Here is a 15,690-nt window from a genome sequence, read left to right on the forward strand (position 1 = left end):
TTCCAGGATCGCGCCCCGGGCCAAAGGCAGGCGCCAAACCGCTGCGCCACCCAGGGATCCCTGAATATTTTTTTAAAGGCTTCTTTCATCCTGACTCCTATTTCCTTTACACAGTCTTTAGTTTCTCATTTGAGAATTCTTCTATCACATATTTTTAATTTTTTTCTTTTTTAGTCACCCACTCCTTGCATTTTTAATAGTGGGGCTGCTTTTCCAACAACTATTTATGTGGAGTCACCAATGCCAGGCGAGGTTATGCTATGCTGAATACTTTATTTATATATTTTATGTAAACATAATTTGCTTTGTAGGCACAATGTAACAAAAGCTCTAAAGCCACAAATACATTAGACAATGTTTCAGTTCACTCCAATCAAGTTTAAATGACAGAGAAGCCTTCACAGTTCCTTTAAGGCAAACTGAGACTTTCTTACACTTCCTTCAGAAAACCAATCACGTGACAGAAAGAAGGTGCTTAAAACGAGAGTGCATTAAATGGCTAATTTTGGCATTATCTTTCTCCTGTTCTTCGCAGCATAACTTGACCTTGATAGTCAAACTCTAGTTTTCTCTTTTCACTCTGTATTCTGAAGAGACCAAAGGGTTTTCTTTAACCAACTGCCATAATTTGTGACGACTATTGATTTTGCTAGTTGAAAAACAGATTTGGGGAAGCATGATTTTCTTTAATGCCTCTCCTCCGGATAGAACAAAGGCCATTTGGATTCTGCACGCAGAGTTCCCACTCCCTTGGCAGAGGACAGCTCTGGTATGGCCAATGGCTCTTTGTTACCCCAGCCCTAGAAAATGCCACTCTGTCCAGCTCACCAGGAATGTCACTTGGGTTGTGGTTCTTCTTAAAACCTCATTGTCAGCTTGGTTATGGGAGAAACATGACCAATAATACAGCATTTAGCAAAAGTGTTGGGGGGAGGTGGGGATAAACCTCCACATTATCTTTCTGAATGGCCCAGAAATGAAATATTGGTGAGCCCTGGGGTACGAACAAAAGATGATGTGAGTGTCTTTTTCTGATACTCTCATCTCTCTGCTCATCAGATGGCAGCACCCTTTCTTGTCTTCATATTTTACAAGTACATTCACAATGAGGAGAAACTCCTGTCAGATAAATATTTGGCATAAATAAGTCATCATCACAAGCTCAGGGTAGGAAAAAAGAACATGATTAATGAGGTGACATTTGTTACAAAAGGACTTTGGAAATAGAAAGGTAATTGCTGGAATGCATTCATTCCCATTGTTTGGGGAAAGAGTTGGGTCTACCCTAAGGCTCACTGGTGGAGAGATGGGGCAATCAGGGAGCCCTCCAAGGTCTTTTAGAAGGCAAAGTGACTTGGGGTGCTAATCATGCGGGCTCCTTGTGTCTCCAGCTTGGTTTGTGAGTGAAGGAGTCACTCTTTGAGCCATAAGGAGTGGGAGGAGGGAATGAGGAGTGCTCTTGTGGAGACATCGAGCATCTCCTTCATCCTCCACAGGAACTGTTCGCCTCATGACATGTCAAGTATTGGTGGGGCAGGTGTGGGGTTTCTTAAGAGTTTAGGAGCTGGAAAATTCGACAAGGGTATACAATCAAGTAGTTTGGTCCCTGATTTCCAAAAAGCAGGGGCTTGCAAAGAGTCTGCACCATAATTTTATGTTTTAGAGGAGAGGAACTGCACATTTGGCATCAGATACTGAACATCAACCGGTTTGTATCACTAGAGTTTGTTACATGTCAGAACATGCTTTGGCAAGAAAAGAGATACTCATTGAATATTTTTCCCAAATATGGTCTACAGGGGAGGTCTTCCTTGGGGGATCCTTGGTAAAGGTAGCTGCTCACTACCTGGAAATGAAAAGAGCAAAATCAGTAATGCCCATGGCACGTGTGCAAACGTAGGCAAATCTCAGTAATGACTTCTGAAATAGTCCTACACATGTGGAGTTTTCTTAAAATTAAAAGAAAATATATATGGTGGGGAAAGATTTTGCTCATGAGACCTGGTTTCAGAGGAGAAATCTCTGTGGCTGATCCTCAAACTCATGCTATTGACCCATCTTCTATCCTGAGAAATCCATATCTACTTTCCGGTATTGATGATTAAGAACCAGCGAAGGGATCAAGCATTGGAGGCTGCGAGGAGAGTGGTTTAACCTTTTGACCATTAAAAAACTAAATGAATGTAAGGAAGTTGCCTCTTAAATGGGGAGAAGGAAAGTACGATTTGGAGAGATCCTACACATATGGGTTCATAAAAGCACCTCCTGGCCTACCCTCGTTCTGCCAGCCACATTGGCAAGTGCTCTTGTCAGAATCATGGGTGGCTGGCAGCAAAAAGTGTCATTGGCCCGAAGAATTCTACAATCTGGACAGTGCTTTTATGATAACACCTTTCAATCCACACTTGTCTTTGCCCATGACTGGTCTCGTAGGCATTGGGCCTGTGGGCTTGTATTAATTTGCAAGGCTGTTCTAGAACTGCTCAAGAAGGACCCGAAGATGGATAGTTTTGAAGTAGGAGAGAGGGGAGAGTGTAATACACAGATGGGGGAGGGACATAATACTGCATGGAATGGGATTGGCACTTAATGTCAAAAACAACAGTGATCAACAGCTTTTTAGCTCAGCTGACTGCAGACAAACACAACACACAGTGGACTACAGCATTTGTTCACTGGGGCACAGAAGAGCTTTCTCAACCGGCTCCTCTTGTTCCAAACCATCCTTCACATTTTCCTGTCTGGGTCCTGGGTTACTGGATAAAGGGCATCCGCTCCTTGTTCTCGCTGTCACCCTCGTGGTCCTCCTCCTCTTCTCCCGCCTCACTGGTCTCTGTGCTGTCATTGGCCATCTACAATTCAACAGAGGATGTGTTAGAGGGTCTGCAGTCTGTCTCTTACCTTCTTCAAGTATCTGAGGACGCCCCTTGGGAAGGACTTCTTTGAGAGCTCAGTGTTAGGGTTGCTTTCTTCCCCAGGAAGGCAGTGTGCTGCTAGCCATCTTCTGTTGGGTGTCCTAAGAAGCAGACTCTGAGATAAGGCTTTGAATGCAAACATTTGGAGTTTGGGAGATGATTCCAGGAAGCACAGGTGGGGAGGGAGGAGATGGGACAGAAAAGGCAAGGTAGTCAGGACGGGGATGTGTTAATAAGTAGGCTCCTACTGTGGGCACCTGGGGCTCAGTCCTGCTGGGGACCACTGGGAGCCAATGAGGGACACACCTCACAGTTGCCCTGCATGAGGGAGAAGAAGCCAGGGAATGGCTAAGGTGGGTCATCTCCCTATCATCTCTGGCCAGTTCTGGACATGCTGGCCCAACATGCTCCTGCCACTAGAGGTTCTCAGGCAGAGGGGTCAGCACTGGGGGAACATGGGTGGGCCGAGAGAGCATACCCTGCACAGACTGGCCAGGGTTTAAGTCCTGGTGCTGTCAGTTACTAAGTCAGAAAAACAATGCTAACAAATGCATGTTTGTCTACTTTGCGGTCTACACTCTTCCCTTGGAAGTTGTTTCTGTGAAGATGTGGAGTTTGGTTCTACCCAAAGCCTCATAAAAGCCCTCCTTAGATTCAGGAGCAAGGCTCTTGGCATATGCCAAAGCAGGCTCTGAGCTCTTACACTCAAAGGTGGGTTTTTCCACTCCTGCTCTGATGAAAATCCCCTGTGGTCAAACAGGCCTTCCTAAATCGCAGGGGTCCCAGTAGGACCTCACGTGTTATGGATACAGACAGGAAGCTGATGTCAACTATCCTGCTTAAAAGCAACACACTGTCCAGGATGGCTCTAGATCTCTTCTACAGACAGGGTAAAATAGAGCTGGTTGTATGTTTTAAGAACAACACAGGTGCACAGAAGACCCGTGACCCAGCCCCCTTCACCCTAGCCTCACCCCCTAATCTGCCTTCAGACATTTGCCGGCACAGTCCTGGAACTTAGTAAGCACTCGCTGAACAATGTCCCTATTGTTATAAGTCACTTGCACTTTGTAAAATGCCTCCTCATGAAGCCATCCTTCATTGAGTGAAATGACCATCACTCCCAAACCACCTAATGGTTACAAAAGCCAAGGAAACACTTAAAAAAAAAAACCCACACGTGGTAAAACATGCAAAGATTTAAAGATTTTAGTTCTTTCTCTTTTACAAACGTCTGATGCAGAGTTGAGACTAGACAGGTGAGAAAGCAAACAAAAGACTCTTCCTAAATATGTTCTTGGTTAAGCCTTCCCTAGGATTTAGTATGAATTCCTGTGTATCATTCTACCCGACTTGTGAGAATTTACCAATCTCCAGTTTACAGCCAGGGGTACTGAAGATGGAGTAGCAGAATGACTGCCCAGGGTCACCCACAGGAGCTCAGAGCCGGGCTTCAGGTGGAGGAGGTCTGAGGGCGCTGTGTGTGTAGACCACCCACCACATTGCCCCCTGTCCTGGACCAGTGGCCACTGCAAGGGGGCTGGGTGTGAGCGTGACATGCTTCATGCCTGGTGGGTTCCATGGGTGTAAGGGTATCATCCTGATGAAAGGAGACGAAAATCAATGCAATCATCAGGAGGCATCTCGGAGGCAGGTGGCATCCTCCTCCGAGTACTGAGTGTGAGTTTATTAGATTTTACCAGGAATTCCTCCCACTTGTGGCAGCCAAGAGACGGCCCTTGTAACCGACACAAGTCGATTATCCGCTCCTTTCCTGACTGCCCTCTGATTGCTCCTCAAATGCTCTCATGGGCACCTTCCTTGCCCTTTCGGCGTGCGTCCCAGCTTTGTGACTAATGGCTCATTTGCAGGATCAGTTGATTAGGCTGGTCGAGAACTGCGGGCTTTCCCTCTACCTGCCCCGTACCTGCCCCGGCAGGCCCTCTTCTGCTGAACTGAACGGATCCCTCGGCTTTTGACTCACCAGTGGAGTCGGGGTCTTCTCCACATCCAGAATTAATTTGCCGATGTTCCCCCGGTCATGGATCCGCTGCATGGCCTCCTTCACCTGAGAGGAGAAAAGCAGAAGCGCTGGGTGGGGGAGAAGCGCCCAGGTGGAGGAGCGACGCCACTCGCCGCCCACCTGGGGGGCTGTGGCTCAAGGTTAGCCGCCAAGCTGCGCTGGAGGGGGGCCAGGGTGCGAAGACATTCCGGTTGTGTCACTCACGCACGCTGAGCTTGTGCAAGCAGCTCAGTCTTCTGGGTCTAAGAAATGAAACTGGTAGTTCCTGAAATAAGACGAAATTTTCTTAAAAATAAAGGTGGGGGGGCACCCCGGGTGGCTCAGAGGTTGAGCGACTGCCTTTGGCTCAGGATGTGACCCTGAAGACCCAGGATCGAGTCCCGCGTCGGGCTCCCTGCATGGAGCCTGCTTCTCCCTCTGCCTGTGTCTTGGCCTCTCTTTCTCTGTTGTCTCATGAATAAATAAATAAAATCTTAAAAAAAAAAAAAGGCGGGGGGTGGTGGAGAGGAGAGGACTGTGTAGTTCTAAGAGACAGAGGACACATCAGCCAGAGTAAATTTTGACCAGCAATATCATTTTTTTTTCAAAGTCACTTGTGATCCTGCTTACCAAAATGTTATATAACTCTGATTCATAGTTTTAACTAAAATAACCCATTGCCTAGGCTAAACCATATTCAGGAAAATTCCCTTCAGTTAGTCCTGGTTATTGGGTGGAAATTTTGTTTCCACCAAAGTAGAGATTTTTCCAGAATTAGTAGTCTACCCAGAGAAGAAGGCCTAGATTCCTTTTCATATGATAGGGGCCTGTCAGACCAAGCCCCTCTAAAAAAAGGGCAACGTGTGCCCTCATCTGATTGATGCTTTAGCCTTTCACTCCGTGGCTGTGAGGAAAATGGACTTGGAGGGGGCGCTGTGCGGGTAAAATGAGATAAGGAAAGGGCCACACTACCCAGTGCTGGGCATGAATAGGTCCTCCACATCTCTTACTGCAATTTTTTTCTTTTAAAGATTTTATTTATGCATTCATGGGAGACACAGAGAGAGAGGCAGAGACACAGGCAGAGGGAGAAGCAGGCTCCCTACTGGGAGCCCGATGTGGGACTCGATCCCACGACCCCAGGATCACACTCAACCACTGAAGCACCCAAGTGTCTCTCTCTTAGTGAAATCTAAATGGAAATACAGCATCTCTTGATTAAAAAACAAAACAAAATAAAACAAAAACAAAACAAAGCTACAAGAGATCTAGCCTAAATATTTTTCCTACAGTCTCAGATTTTTAAATATTTTTGTTTACTCATTCAGTCCACAAAGTATTCACTAAATGTCCTCATAGGCTAGATGCCATGTTTTGTTTTTTGTTTTTAATTTTTTGCTATGATGTCTGTCTTTGAGGAACTCAAACTGGGGCTGATGGAGTAGTGTTTGCTTAAAACCCCAAAGCTGTCTTCTCATTTGGATAACAACTTGACAGAGCCATTTACATGTGCATACTCTAATTGCTTTTCTGGGACTTATCCTAAAGACATAATTCAAATTGTTGGAAAAAAAAAAAACTTAATCACACAAAAGACACTCAATCACAGCATTGCTTTTAATGGCAAAACACCGAAGCAACTTATATATCACAGAATAAGGGAATGGTTAAGTAAACCATGGCTCTTACATTTATCTATGAAATGGAAATATTTTGTTGCTATTAAGCTGCTAATTATAAAGAATGTACAGCAGGATTAAAAGCCTTTATAATATTGCTAACTGAAAATTGAGATGCATATTTTTATTTATATCCCCGTAAAAACATGGACATACTAAAATAACTAGAAAGGGATTTGAATATATATGATAAAGCATTAGGTAGGGGAAATAAGTGCCTTTTAACTCCAAACATTGCTATTTGGTAACATGTTATCAAATTCAAATCAGTACTTAATATAAGTTAAATGCATATTTAAATATAGTCTTTGGAAAACCTAGCATTGGTTGGAATCAGCCTTTTTTATAGACTGAACCGTCATATGATTGTTAAATTTCCTGACCCTAATACATATGCCAATAGATTTATTTCTGCGGTGAACACTGCTTTTCAAAATGCTGTCATGTCTGGTCATAGCCAGAATTTATTTACTGAGAAATTTAAGATATGGCAGACAGCTTCCACAGTGGCGCCCAACCATCCTCTCCTCCTGACACTTACCCTCCCGTGTAATCTCCCTCCCTTGAGTGTGGGCTGGACCTCCTGACTTGCTTCTGACCAGTAGAATATAACAAAAGTGATGGGATGTCACCTCTAAGATCAGGTTATAAAAGACTGATTTCTGCCTGTTAGTCTCTTTCTCTGACTCTTCCTGCCTTCTTCCTCTGATGATAAAAGCTGCATGTTGTGAGCTGCCCTGTGGAGAGGCCCACATGGCAAGGAACTAAGAAAGACCTCCAGCCACCAGCCAGTGAGGAGCCATTACCCTTAATCCAAAAGCCCACGAGGAACTAGATTCTGTCAACAACCAATGGGAGAGCTCAGAAGCAGACCCTTCCCCAGTGAAGCCCAGAAATGAGACCTTATCCCTAGCTGACACCTTGATTGAAGCCTTGGGAAATCCTAAACCAAAGGACCCAGCGAGCCCATGCCCAGATTCCTCACCCACATAAAATGAGATCACAAATATTATTTTTGGCCACCAGGTTTTGGGGATAATTTGTTATGCAGCAAGAGATAACTAACCTTCTTATCTTTCATACACAATTCTTACCCTGCGAGACCTATATTATACCCATTTTACAGGTAAGTACCTTGATGCTCAAAGATATAAGCAAATTGTCCAAAGATGATAATGGCTATCGGTGACAGAATTGTAATTCAAACGCAAGTTTGTGAAGACTTCAAAACTGATGTTTTTTCCAAGTTCCACGCAGACTGTGTTTCATTTAATTCTCAAAGGCAGAGGAAGGTGGTAGGTAAAGTCTCACATAATGACTTCCCAGAATTCAGTTGTTTATTACCCTGGCAAGTCATTAAGCACCTGGAAACTCCTTGGAGATCCAGAACAATTTTTGTGCTGCATCTCCAACTAGACAGAGCCCAGGGAAACTGAAAAGCTGTTTTCCTACCAGTTAAAGCTTATTGTGATGTTACAAAAAAGCCCCCTGAAGGGCTGACTCTAATCTGCATATTTTGGGGACACTTCTTCTTTGAAATGAACTGACTCCTTGAAGTTCCTTTGTGGGGGGTAGAGAAAAAGGTAGGAGTCTTTCCAAGAGGTGACTGAAGTAGTCTGATCCCCAGCCATGCTGTCTGAGTTTATATCCTCTTAGGCTGCTCTTGGAGACGTGCAAGAGACCTTTTGAGGACAGCTTAGAAAGAAAGAAATGACCAGTTGTTGATCAATTCTTTATCAGGTACAGTATGAAGCGTTTTACATACATCCCTTCTTTTTATCTGCACAACCTAGCTTCATAGACGAGAGACCTAAAAGGTGAGAAATCTAAGGAATCTGTCCCAGGTCACCATCTGAAAAGGTGATGGTTCGAACCACCTGGGAACGGAGAGAGCGGGTTCCCCTTGCCCAGAGTCTGGACGAAATCCAGGACAGGGCTCTGCTGTCCACACTCCAGAACTGCCCTCCAGGAAATCCACGGCAAGGTCAAGAGACTTTGCTCCTAAATTACCAGTTTATAAACTGAAGGACCTCAGTAGGTGACAGTGACCAAAAGGTGGTGGCAACAACTTCCAGAAAGCTACTGGTTGTCTCTTTGGCTAGCAGTTGTCGATACAGTACGCTTCTGCTTAAAACTCTCTCCCTTAGGACTCAGGGAAAGCTTGGTAGACCTGCATTGCCTCACACAGTAGCCACAAGTCACATGTGGCACTGGGCACTAGAAACGAGGCCAGCACAGACTTCAGCGCACTGTTGGTGTAAACCACCTGGCCGACTTCAAAGACTTAAGACAGAACAGACACTGTGACATCGATCACATGTTGCAACGATCGTGGGTTAAATATTCTGGGCTAAGTAAGACATACTACTAAAGCTAGTTTTGCTCACTTTTTTTCTTTTCTGAATGTGGCTACTACCAAACTGAAAGCTTCACGTGTGGCTTGCGTTGTACTTCTGCTGGACAGCCCTGGACTTGATCTTCAGGAGCTGCTGCCTGTTGCTCTTTCTGGCTTCTCTCTTTTCCTCTTACACCGCCCTCACTCCTGCTGCTGGAGATTTATCTGAAGTTCACTGGGTTTCTCATCTTTGTGCCTCTGTATGGATTGGGTTCCTTCCTGGAGTCCTGGAGCTAACTCACATCTGTCCTGTGGCTGGTTTAGATGTGAACCCTTCTAAAGCTGCTCTGCACCCCCGCCCCTGCCCCTTGAAATTGGGGCCGAGTCTCCTTTGAGCTCCCTTCACAACCTGGGCCAGCTAGTAATGTCACCCTTGCCCTCGGCTTAGAACTTGGCCCCTCTTCTCTACAGTACAATTCTCTAGACCAGTGCCGTGCAGCAGAAATAGGAAATGAGCTATAGAAGTACTAAAATTTCTCTAGTTACTCACACTAACAAATGTGAAAAGAAACTGGTGAAATTACTTTTAATAATGTTTTTTCTTTAACCAAATCTATCCAAAATATTATCACTTAAGTATATGCCCCATGTAATAATGTCTTAATGAGTATCTTATATTCCTTTTTTCCCCCTTTTGTACTACGTGTTTGGAATCCAGGGTGTATTTTACATTTACAACATGTTTCAACTTTGGAGAGCGCAGCTTCAGATGGTGGGACAGGGCAAAGGGACCCCAGGGCACTGGAGTATTTAGCATATGATAACCTCCAGAATGAATGAATGAATGAATGAGCAAGCGGGTATGTGGAGAGAGTGAGATGCCACGTAGCTGAGCCACACAGGAGGTTTCTGTTTCATCTAACCCATATGCCTCTTGGTGGCCTCCTCAGTGCTGCCTGCCTGGGTGGCCCAATGGATTCTGTTTGTAATCAGGGCCATGGTCCCTTCACATCCAGTTTGAGATGCCACTGCCAGCTGTGCGGCTGGCCAGATCTGGTGGTAGCAGCTGGATTTTCCAGGGTGAAGGATTCTGGGCATACTCAGACTGTCCCAGCCAGAGGTGGTATCCCATCCAGACAGTGGGAGGAAATTTGAGTCATCTCATTAAAACATCTCAAGATGCCAAGATCCTGCACACAGAGGCTACGTGAGCTTTTCCTTGGTACCATCCCAAGTGAATGGCACAGGAGGCAGTGAGATCATCACTGAGTCCTAGGCTCTGCTTTAACTCAGCAATGTCATTCCAGCAAGTTACATCATCTCTACTCTTCACCTTCTTAATATATTAAATGATATTAGCTATTCTATCCATTTATTCATGCAGTCACTCATTCAACAGTGCCAAAGCCCTACTTGGGAGCTGTGTATAAAGTAATGGATGAAACAGATATGCTTTCTCTGTGCCGAGGTACTCAATGCAGAGGTATACAGTGCCTTTGTTTGCTTATTAGATAGGCTAGTCATAATAAAAAGAATCTCACTACTAAAAAATGTGTTCTTGATTTGTTTAGTTAGCCCCCACAGATTGCAGCCCATCAGAGCTGATCCTTTACCATGGGTTCATGCTCCAGCAAAGTCCACTGGCATTCAAAGCGGTATTCAAGCATGACCTATGGGGGAAATGTAATTGATTCAGACCATGTTTGCAGAGGAACAGTAGTTAACGGTCATTCTTATTTCTGTCTGCAGTAGAACTAGGAGTTGCGGCTTCTGGAAGCCTAGGAAGATAACGGTGAGTAAACACCTACAAGATTCCCTGCTGTCATGAAGTTCATGGTCTTATGGGAGACATATGCAATCAAAGAATGATTCGAATAAATGTAAGATTGCTACTTGATAATTCTAAAATGGTGTTAAAAGAAGGTGGGTAGGGAATTTGATCTGGTTGGGAAGATCAGGGTGGGCGTCCCTGAAGAAATGGTAATTGAGCTGGGATTTAAAGGATGAGTAGGAAGTAACTAAGACAAAAAAGGAGACTGACCATTCCAAGTGGAAGGAGCAGAATGTGAAAAGAGAGACTGAAAAGAAACCAGTGGGCATGAGGATGAAGAGCAAATGTGAATATAGGGCAAGGTGCTGGCAAGTTTGGTTAGGGCCTTTGGTATTATATTTCAAAGAGTTTCCAAGGATGCGGTGGCCACACTGACCATACAAATCTAGAATATCTCTCTACCTCCAGTTACTCACTGAGTAGTCAGTTTTTCACACTTGAGTAATGAGAGTTAACAATGCTCAATCTTTGTTGGGATCTCATTTAATGTTTCACGGTATTCAATTTCCTTTTGAATGGTGTGAAAGACAAAAAGTCATTAGGGTATAAATGATACCACTTAATAATCAAAGCATTTGGCTTGTGCTATGAATAATAATAAGCCTAGCCACCTAAAATAGGAAAAAAATTAAGATGGGTTATTCCATGGATCACTGTGCCTATTAGGTGATAAATTAAAAGGTTTGAAAAGGAAGGAATGAGTAATACTATAATTAAGTAGCACATCTACCACTGTCATCTATGGAAGATTACTCACATTAACAACAGCCATCTTTGGGATGGCCTAAAATACAAAGTGGGTATTGAAAAGTAACACATTCGTTGCAAGTGGACTTGGAATCCGGAATTTCTGTGTTCTATCAAGTAGTTCCAGGAGTCTAAAGTGAGTGAGCTCCCAGATTTTGACCTAGATGAAAAAGTGACCAAAAAAGTAAAATGTCAGGGACCATGGATTAACCCACTTGGGAAAACAGAAGATTCAAACAGGCAACTGCTTTCTTGGGGCTAGTTGCACATGGGGTCGTTGCAATAATGCAGAGTCTGGATTAGGGTGGAAAAAGGGAGGTGACAAGGGTGCAAAATTTAAGGACGCACTCATTCTCAGGGTCATGCAGGGGCTGGGTTGGCACCTGAGAGGAAGCCCCTCTTACCTTTTAATCCTTGTCACCTGCCTGGCCCCATCCTAGTTCTACTCCTCAAGGATAGCTGTTATTTTCTTTAAGAAGGGAAACATTAAGTAGCTTTTAGAAGCATCTGTTTGGCCAGTGGACAGAAAATGGAAGTGCTCCAAAAGGATTTTTCAAGAGGCCATTAGTAGGGAACACTTGTTTAAAAGAGGTAAGGAACATTCTGAGTAGGAGGGAGAAGGAAGGGAGAAAACAAGATGGTGGAATCTGGCTGGAGTAACTGGTCCTTCGTCCTTCATGGGTATGTGGATGACACTGACTCTTTTGACTAAATATATATTGTGGTCACGAGGGGTTCAATGAATTGAACCAAAAGCCAGGATATTCTGCAGAAATCTGCAATTAATAATTGAGCCAAACTATATATTTTTATCCATATTGTATTTTGAACTAAAGCAAAAGCGGAAAACAATCTTATGAATTCTCTCCACTGTTTTATCTCATTCAACCGTGCTTCCCAGTGTTGGATTTGGATGGTTGGATAGAATTGAAGTGGACACTCAGTGGACTCTTATTCCAACATGAGAGTGAGGTTTCTGGGGAGGAAAAACGTGCAGAAGATGATTCCTGCTCCCTGCAGAAAAATATCTGTTGTACAGTCCGTAAGAGGGACATTTAAAATATGACAGGGCACAAAAGAGGAAGCAGTTGGGGTTAGGACAAGGATGAAAACCAAGGAAGTAGCTCTTAGTCTGAGACTCATAGGTTGAGTAGAATAGCCAATAGAAGGACACTCAGCCAATAGAAGGACATACACCTAATCCATAGGAGTATTGCTCAACTCAGAGAATGAGTCACTGATGGCCACAAGCACGTGGAGGGTGACTCTCATATCACTACGCTGCTAGGTCCTGAGGTCCATACATTGTGTTAGGAGAAGGCAAGAGTGCCAAGGAAAGAGCTGCATCTAAAAATCAGGTAAATGTAGAGCACAAGAGGGCAGAGGCAGCACCTCCATGGGGTGGAGGTGGGCGTTGTTCGTCATCATCACAGCAGCTGACATAGGACGAACACTCAGCAGGTGCTGTCACCGAGCAAAGCACCTTATAGACATGACCTCATTTCATTGCATCAACCCGGTGAGGTAAGCGGGGGTTTGTCGGACTGTCAGTCAGAAGTACATAAAAAATTCTCCCGTTTCTTCTGGAGTCCCCATTGCTCTTGGAGGACAGCTGAGATGAAACTGAGGTTTAGTGAGGAGAAGCGGCTTGCCCAAGGTGAAACAGTGGAATACGGAAGAGCCGGGCTTCCAACTGAACCCGGTGTAACTCCAGGGCTTAACGCACAGTTGCAAGGTATGCAAGCGTGGGATGCTGCAGGAAACAGGAGGGAAGGCTCTGGGGCCCGGGGCCCTGCACTGTAGGACCAATAATGTGTTACTTCCTCTGTACTTTGGTATACGCCTTACTGGTTTCTTGGTTATGACACTTTCCCTTCCCTCTTGAAGAGTTTCTCAACTGAGGTACTATTGACATACTGCGCCAGAGAATTCTCAGTTGGGAGGGGCTGTCCTGTGCATTACAAGGTGTTCAGCAGCATCTCTGGCCTGTACTCATTCAATGCCAGTAGCACTTCCAAGTTTGACACGTAAAAATATTTCTAGCTATTGCCAAGTGTCCCCTGGAGGGCAAAATCGCCTCCAGTTGAGACCTGTACTATTATGGGAGCATATTCCTCATTATCCCCTCTCCACCCCTCCCACTGGTCTGTGGGCTCAAGGGCAGGCAGTTGCCACACCTCAGTACTCACATGTCACCTTGGACAGGGACTTGCCCACAGGATCCTGGGTTCTGCTCTATTCCTAGGACTAGGAAGAGTGTGTAGTACACAGCAGGTGCTCAATAACAGAAGAACACAAGATGGCCTATGATCTCAAAATGCTCATTGGTTATATTAGGTTCTCTCAAAGTGTGGACTGAAGGCTGCCTGCATCAGAATCGCAAAGCATGGCTTTTAGAGTGGTGTTTTGGCCTCGCCCTACACCTGTTTGTGGAGCCTGTGGAGACACTTCACTTTAGGTGATTCAGGGCTCTTAAGTTTCAGACCCTTGAACTTAACTGGTTCTTCATTTAACAAATATTGACTGCCGACTATAAATCAGGCACTGTGCTTGGCTAACTCATGGCAAGGAACAGGAAAGACAAGCCCCCTGCTCGGCTAAGATCGCTCTTAGAGAATGAGCTTCTATTCCCTTTTCTCATATCTGGGTAGAGCCTAGTTTAACACTTGGCTTATATATCATTGCATGTTAGAAAGTGGCATAGGGCCACAGCTGCAGCCCCTCCCACTCGGGGCTATAGGGGAAGTAATCAGATGTCAGCTTTGGTTCTGCACCCTTGTGTAGACCTCAAACAACCTGATTTCTGCTCAGTGCATCAAGAAACCTTCAGGATATTGTCTTATGATTAATTATACCCATTCACTGGCTCTGTGTGGCCCCTTAAAGGACCCAGCAGCTGAGTTTCATGCACTCATGGTTGGACGGGACGATCACTGTGGTGGTGGGGTCATAGGATGTGTGTGCATCAGTTAGAATTGGTGAGTTATTGAGCAATTCACAACCTGTGGTACAATGCGCCAGATCTTACTGTGACATGAGCGAAAAAATCAGAAGCAGAGTTGCATGCTGGAAATGCAGTGGGAAGGATGGTTTCATTTTGAGGAAGGAAAGTAGGATCTAGTGTGACCCAATGGCTGGTAGAGACGTACATCCTTGAATTAAGAAATGCAAATCAGTGCTCTGCAAGGTGAAAAAAAATGTCCAGAAATAAAAATTGTATTTAGCTATAACTACAACCAAGTAAATAATTGTCTGCATATAGACAGGAATCCGGTAGTAATACCTTGAATAATCATACCCAGTGTACTGCTAAACCATTCTTTTCGTTAAAAAAATTATGAACACGTGGTAAAGTTTGGGTAATAGTTTTGTAGGGCTGCAGAAACAAAATACATCAAACTGGGTGACTTAATAGCAATTTCTCACACGGTTCTGGAGGTTAGAAGTTCAAAATCAAGGTTTGATTGGTTCTCAGCTGCCGTAATTTAGAGGAGACATGTCCCTTTATCCATCATTTAATTACCAGTGATAAACAACAATTCCTATAGCAGAGGCAGAATAAACTATTTATTTTTTCCTTATGTTACTGGTAGCAACAGCTTTTCGAGAGAAGCAAAATGAAAGAAGGAGAATAAATCCGTATGAGTAAAACATCCACTACTTTAATAGTTAATATTCCTTATTTGATATTTAAAGGCAAAAAAACTAGAGAAAGATATTCATTGGGAATAGAATAGTTATGAGAATTGCAGGATATCTCTGTATCTTACTGACATGACAAGGAGAGTAGGTAATTGTATATTCAGTGTGATCACATGTATATAAAATACATATTAATGTAAATAATAATAGGTTGTATCAACCTAACAACCCTGGCGACATCTGAGTGGTAAGGACATGGCTAGTTTTCATTCCCCTCAGTATCTGTGTTTTAAATTTTTATTCATTCATTCATTCATTCATTCATTCATTCATTCCACTTCATTGAAGTATAACTGACATGTAAAAAGCTGTATATAATTGATGATTACAGCTTGATGAGTTTGGGGATAAGTGTACACCTGCGAAACCATCACCACCATCAAAGCCATAAACATACCCATACCCATCACCTCCCAAAGCTTCCTCCTGTTCTCTTCATTATAATTATGTTTTAGTCATATTTTATGAGAAGAGCACTT

The 15,690-nt window shown here is 44.0% G+C and overlaps 1 protein-coding gene across 1 annotated transcript in view; it reads right to left on the bottom strand.

Moving 5' to 3' along the window:
- Positions 1-253: 253 nt before the first annotated feature.
- The window catches only part of VAT1L (vesicle amine transport 1 like), a 146,835-nt gene continuing 131,398 nt past the window's right edge, over positions 254-15,690 (bottom strand). The window contains exons 8-9 of the mRNA XM_026012498.2: positions 4,900-4,983; positions 254-2,852 (exon numbers count right to left, since the gene is read on the bottom strand). Coding sequence (XP_025868283.2) covers positions 2,754-2,852; positions 4,900-4,983 — 183 coding nt within the window. The 3' untranslated portion in view covers positions 254-2,753. The remainder of the gene's footprint in view (positions 2,853-4,899; positions 4,984-15,690) is intronic.

This window comes from Vulpes vulpes, chromosome 12 (genome assembly GCF_048418805.1).
Source record: "Vulpes vulpes isolate BD-2025 chromosome 12, VulVul3, whole genome shotgun sequence".
NCBI lineage: Eukaryota > Metazoa > Chordata > Mammalia > Carnivora > Canidae > Vulpes > Vulpes vulpes.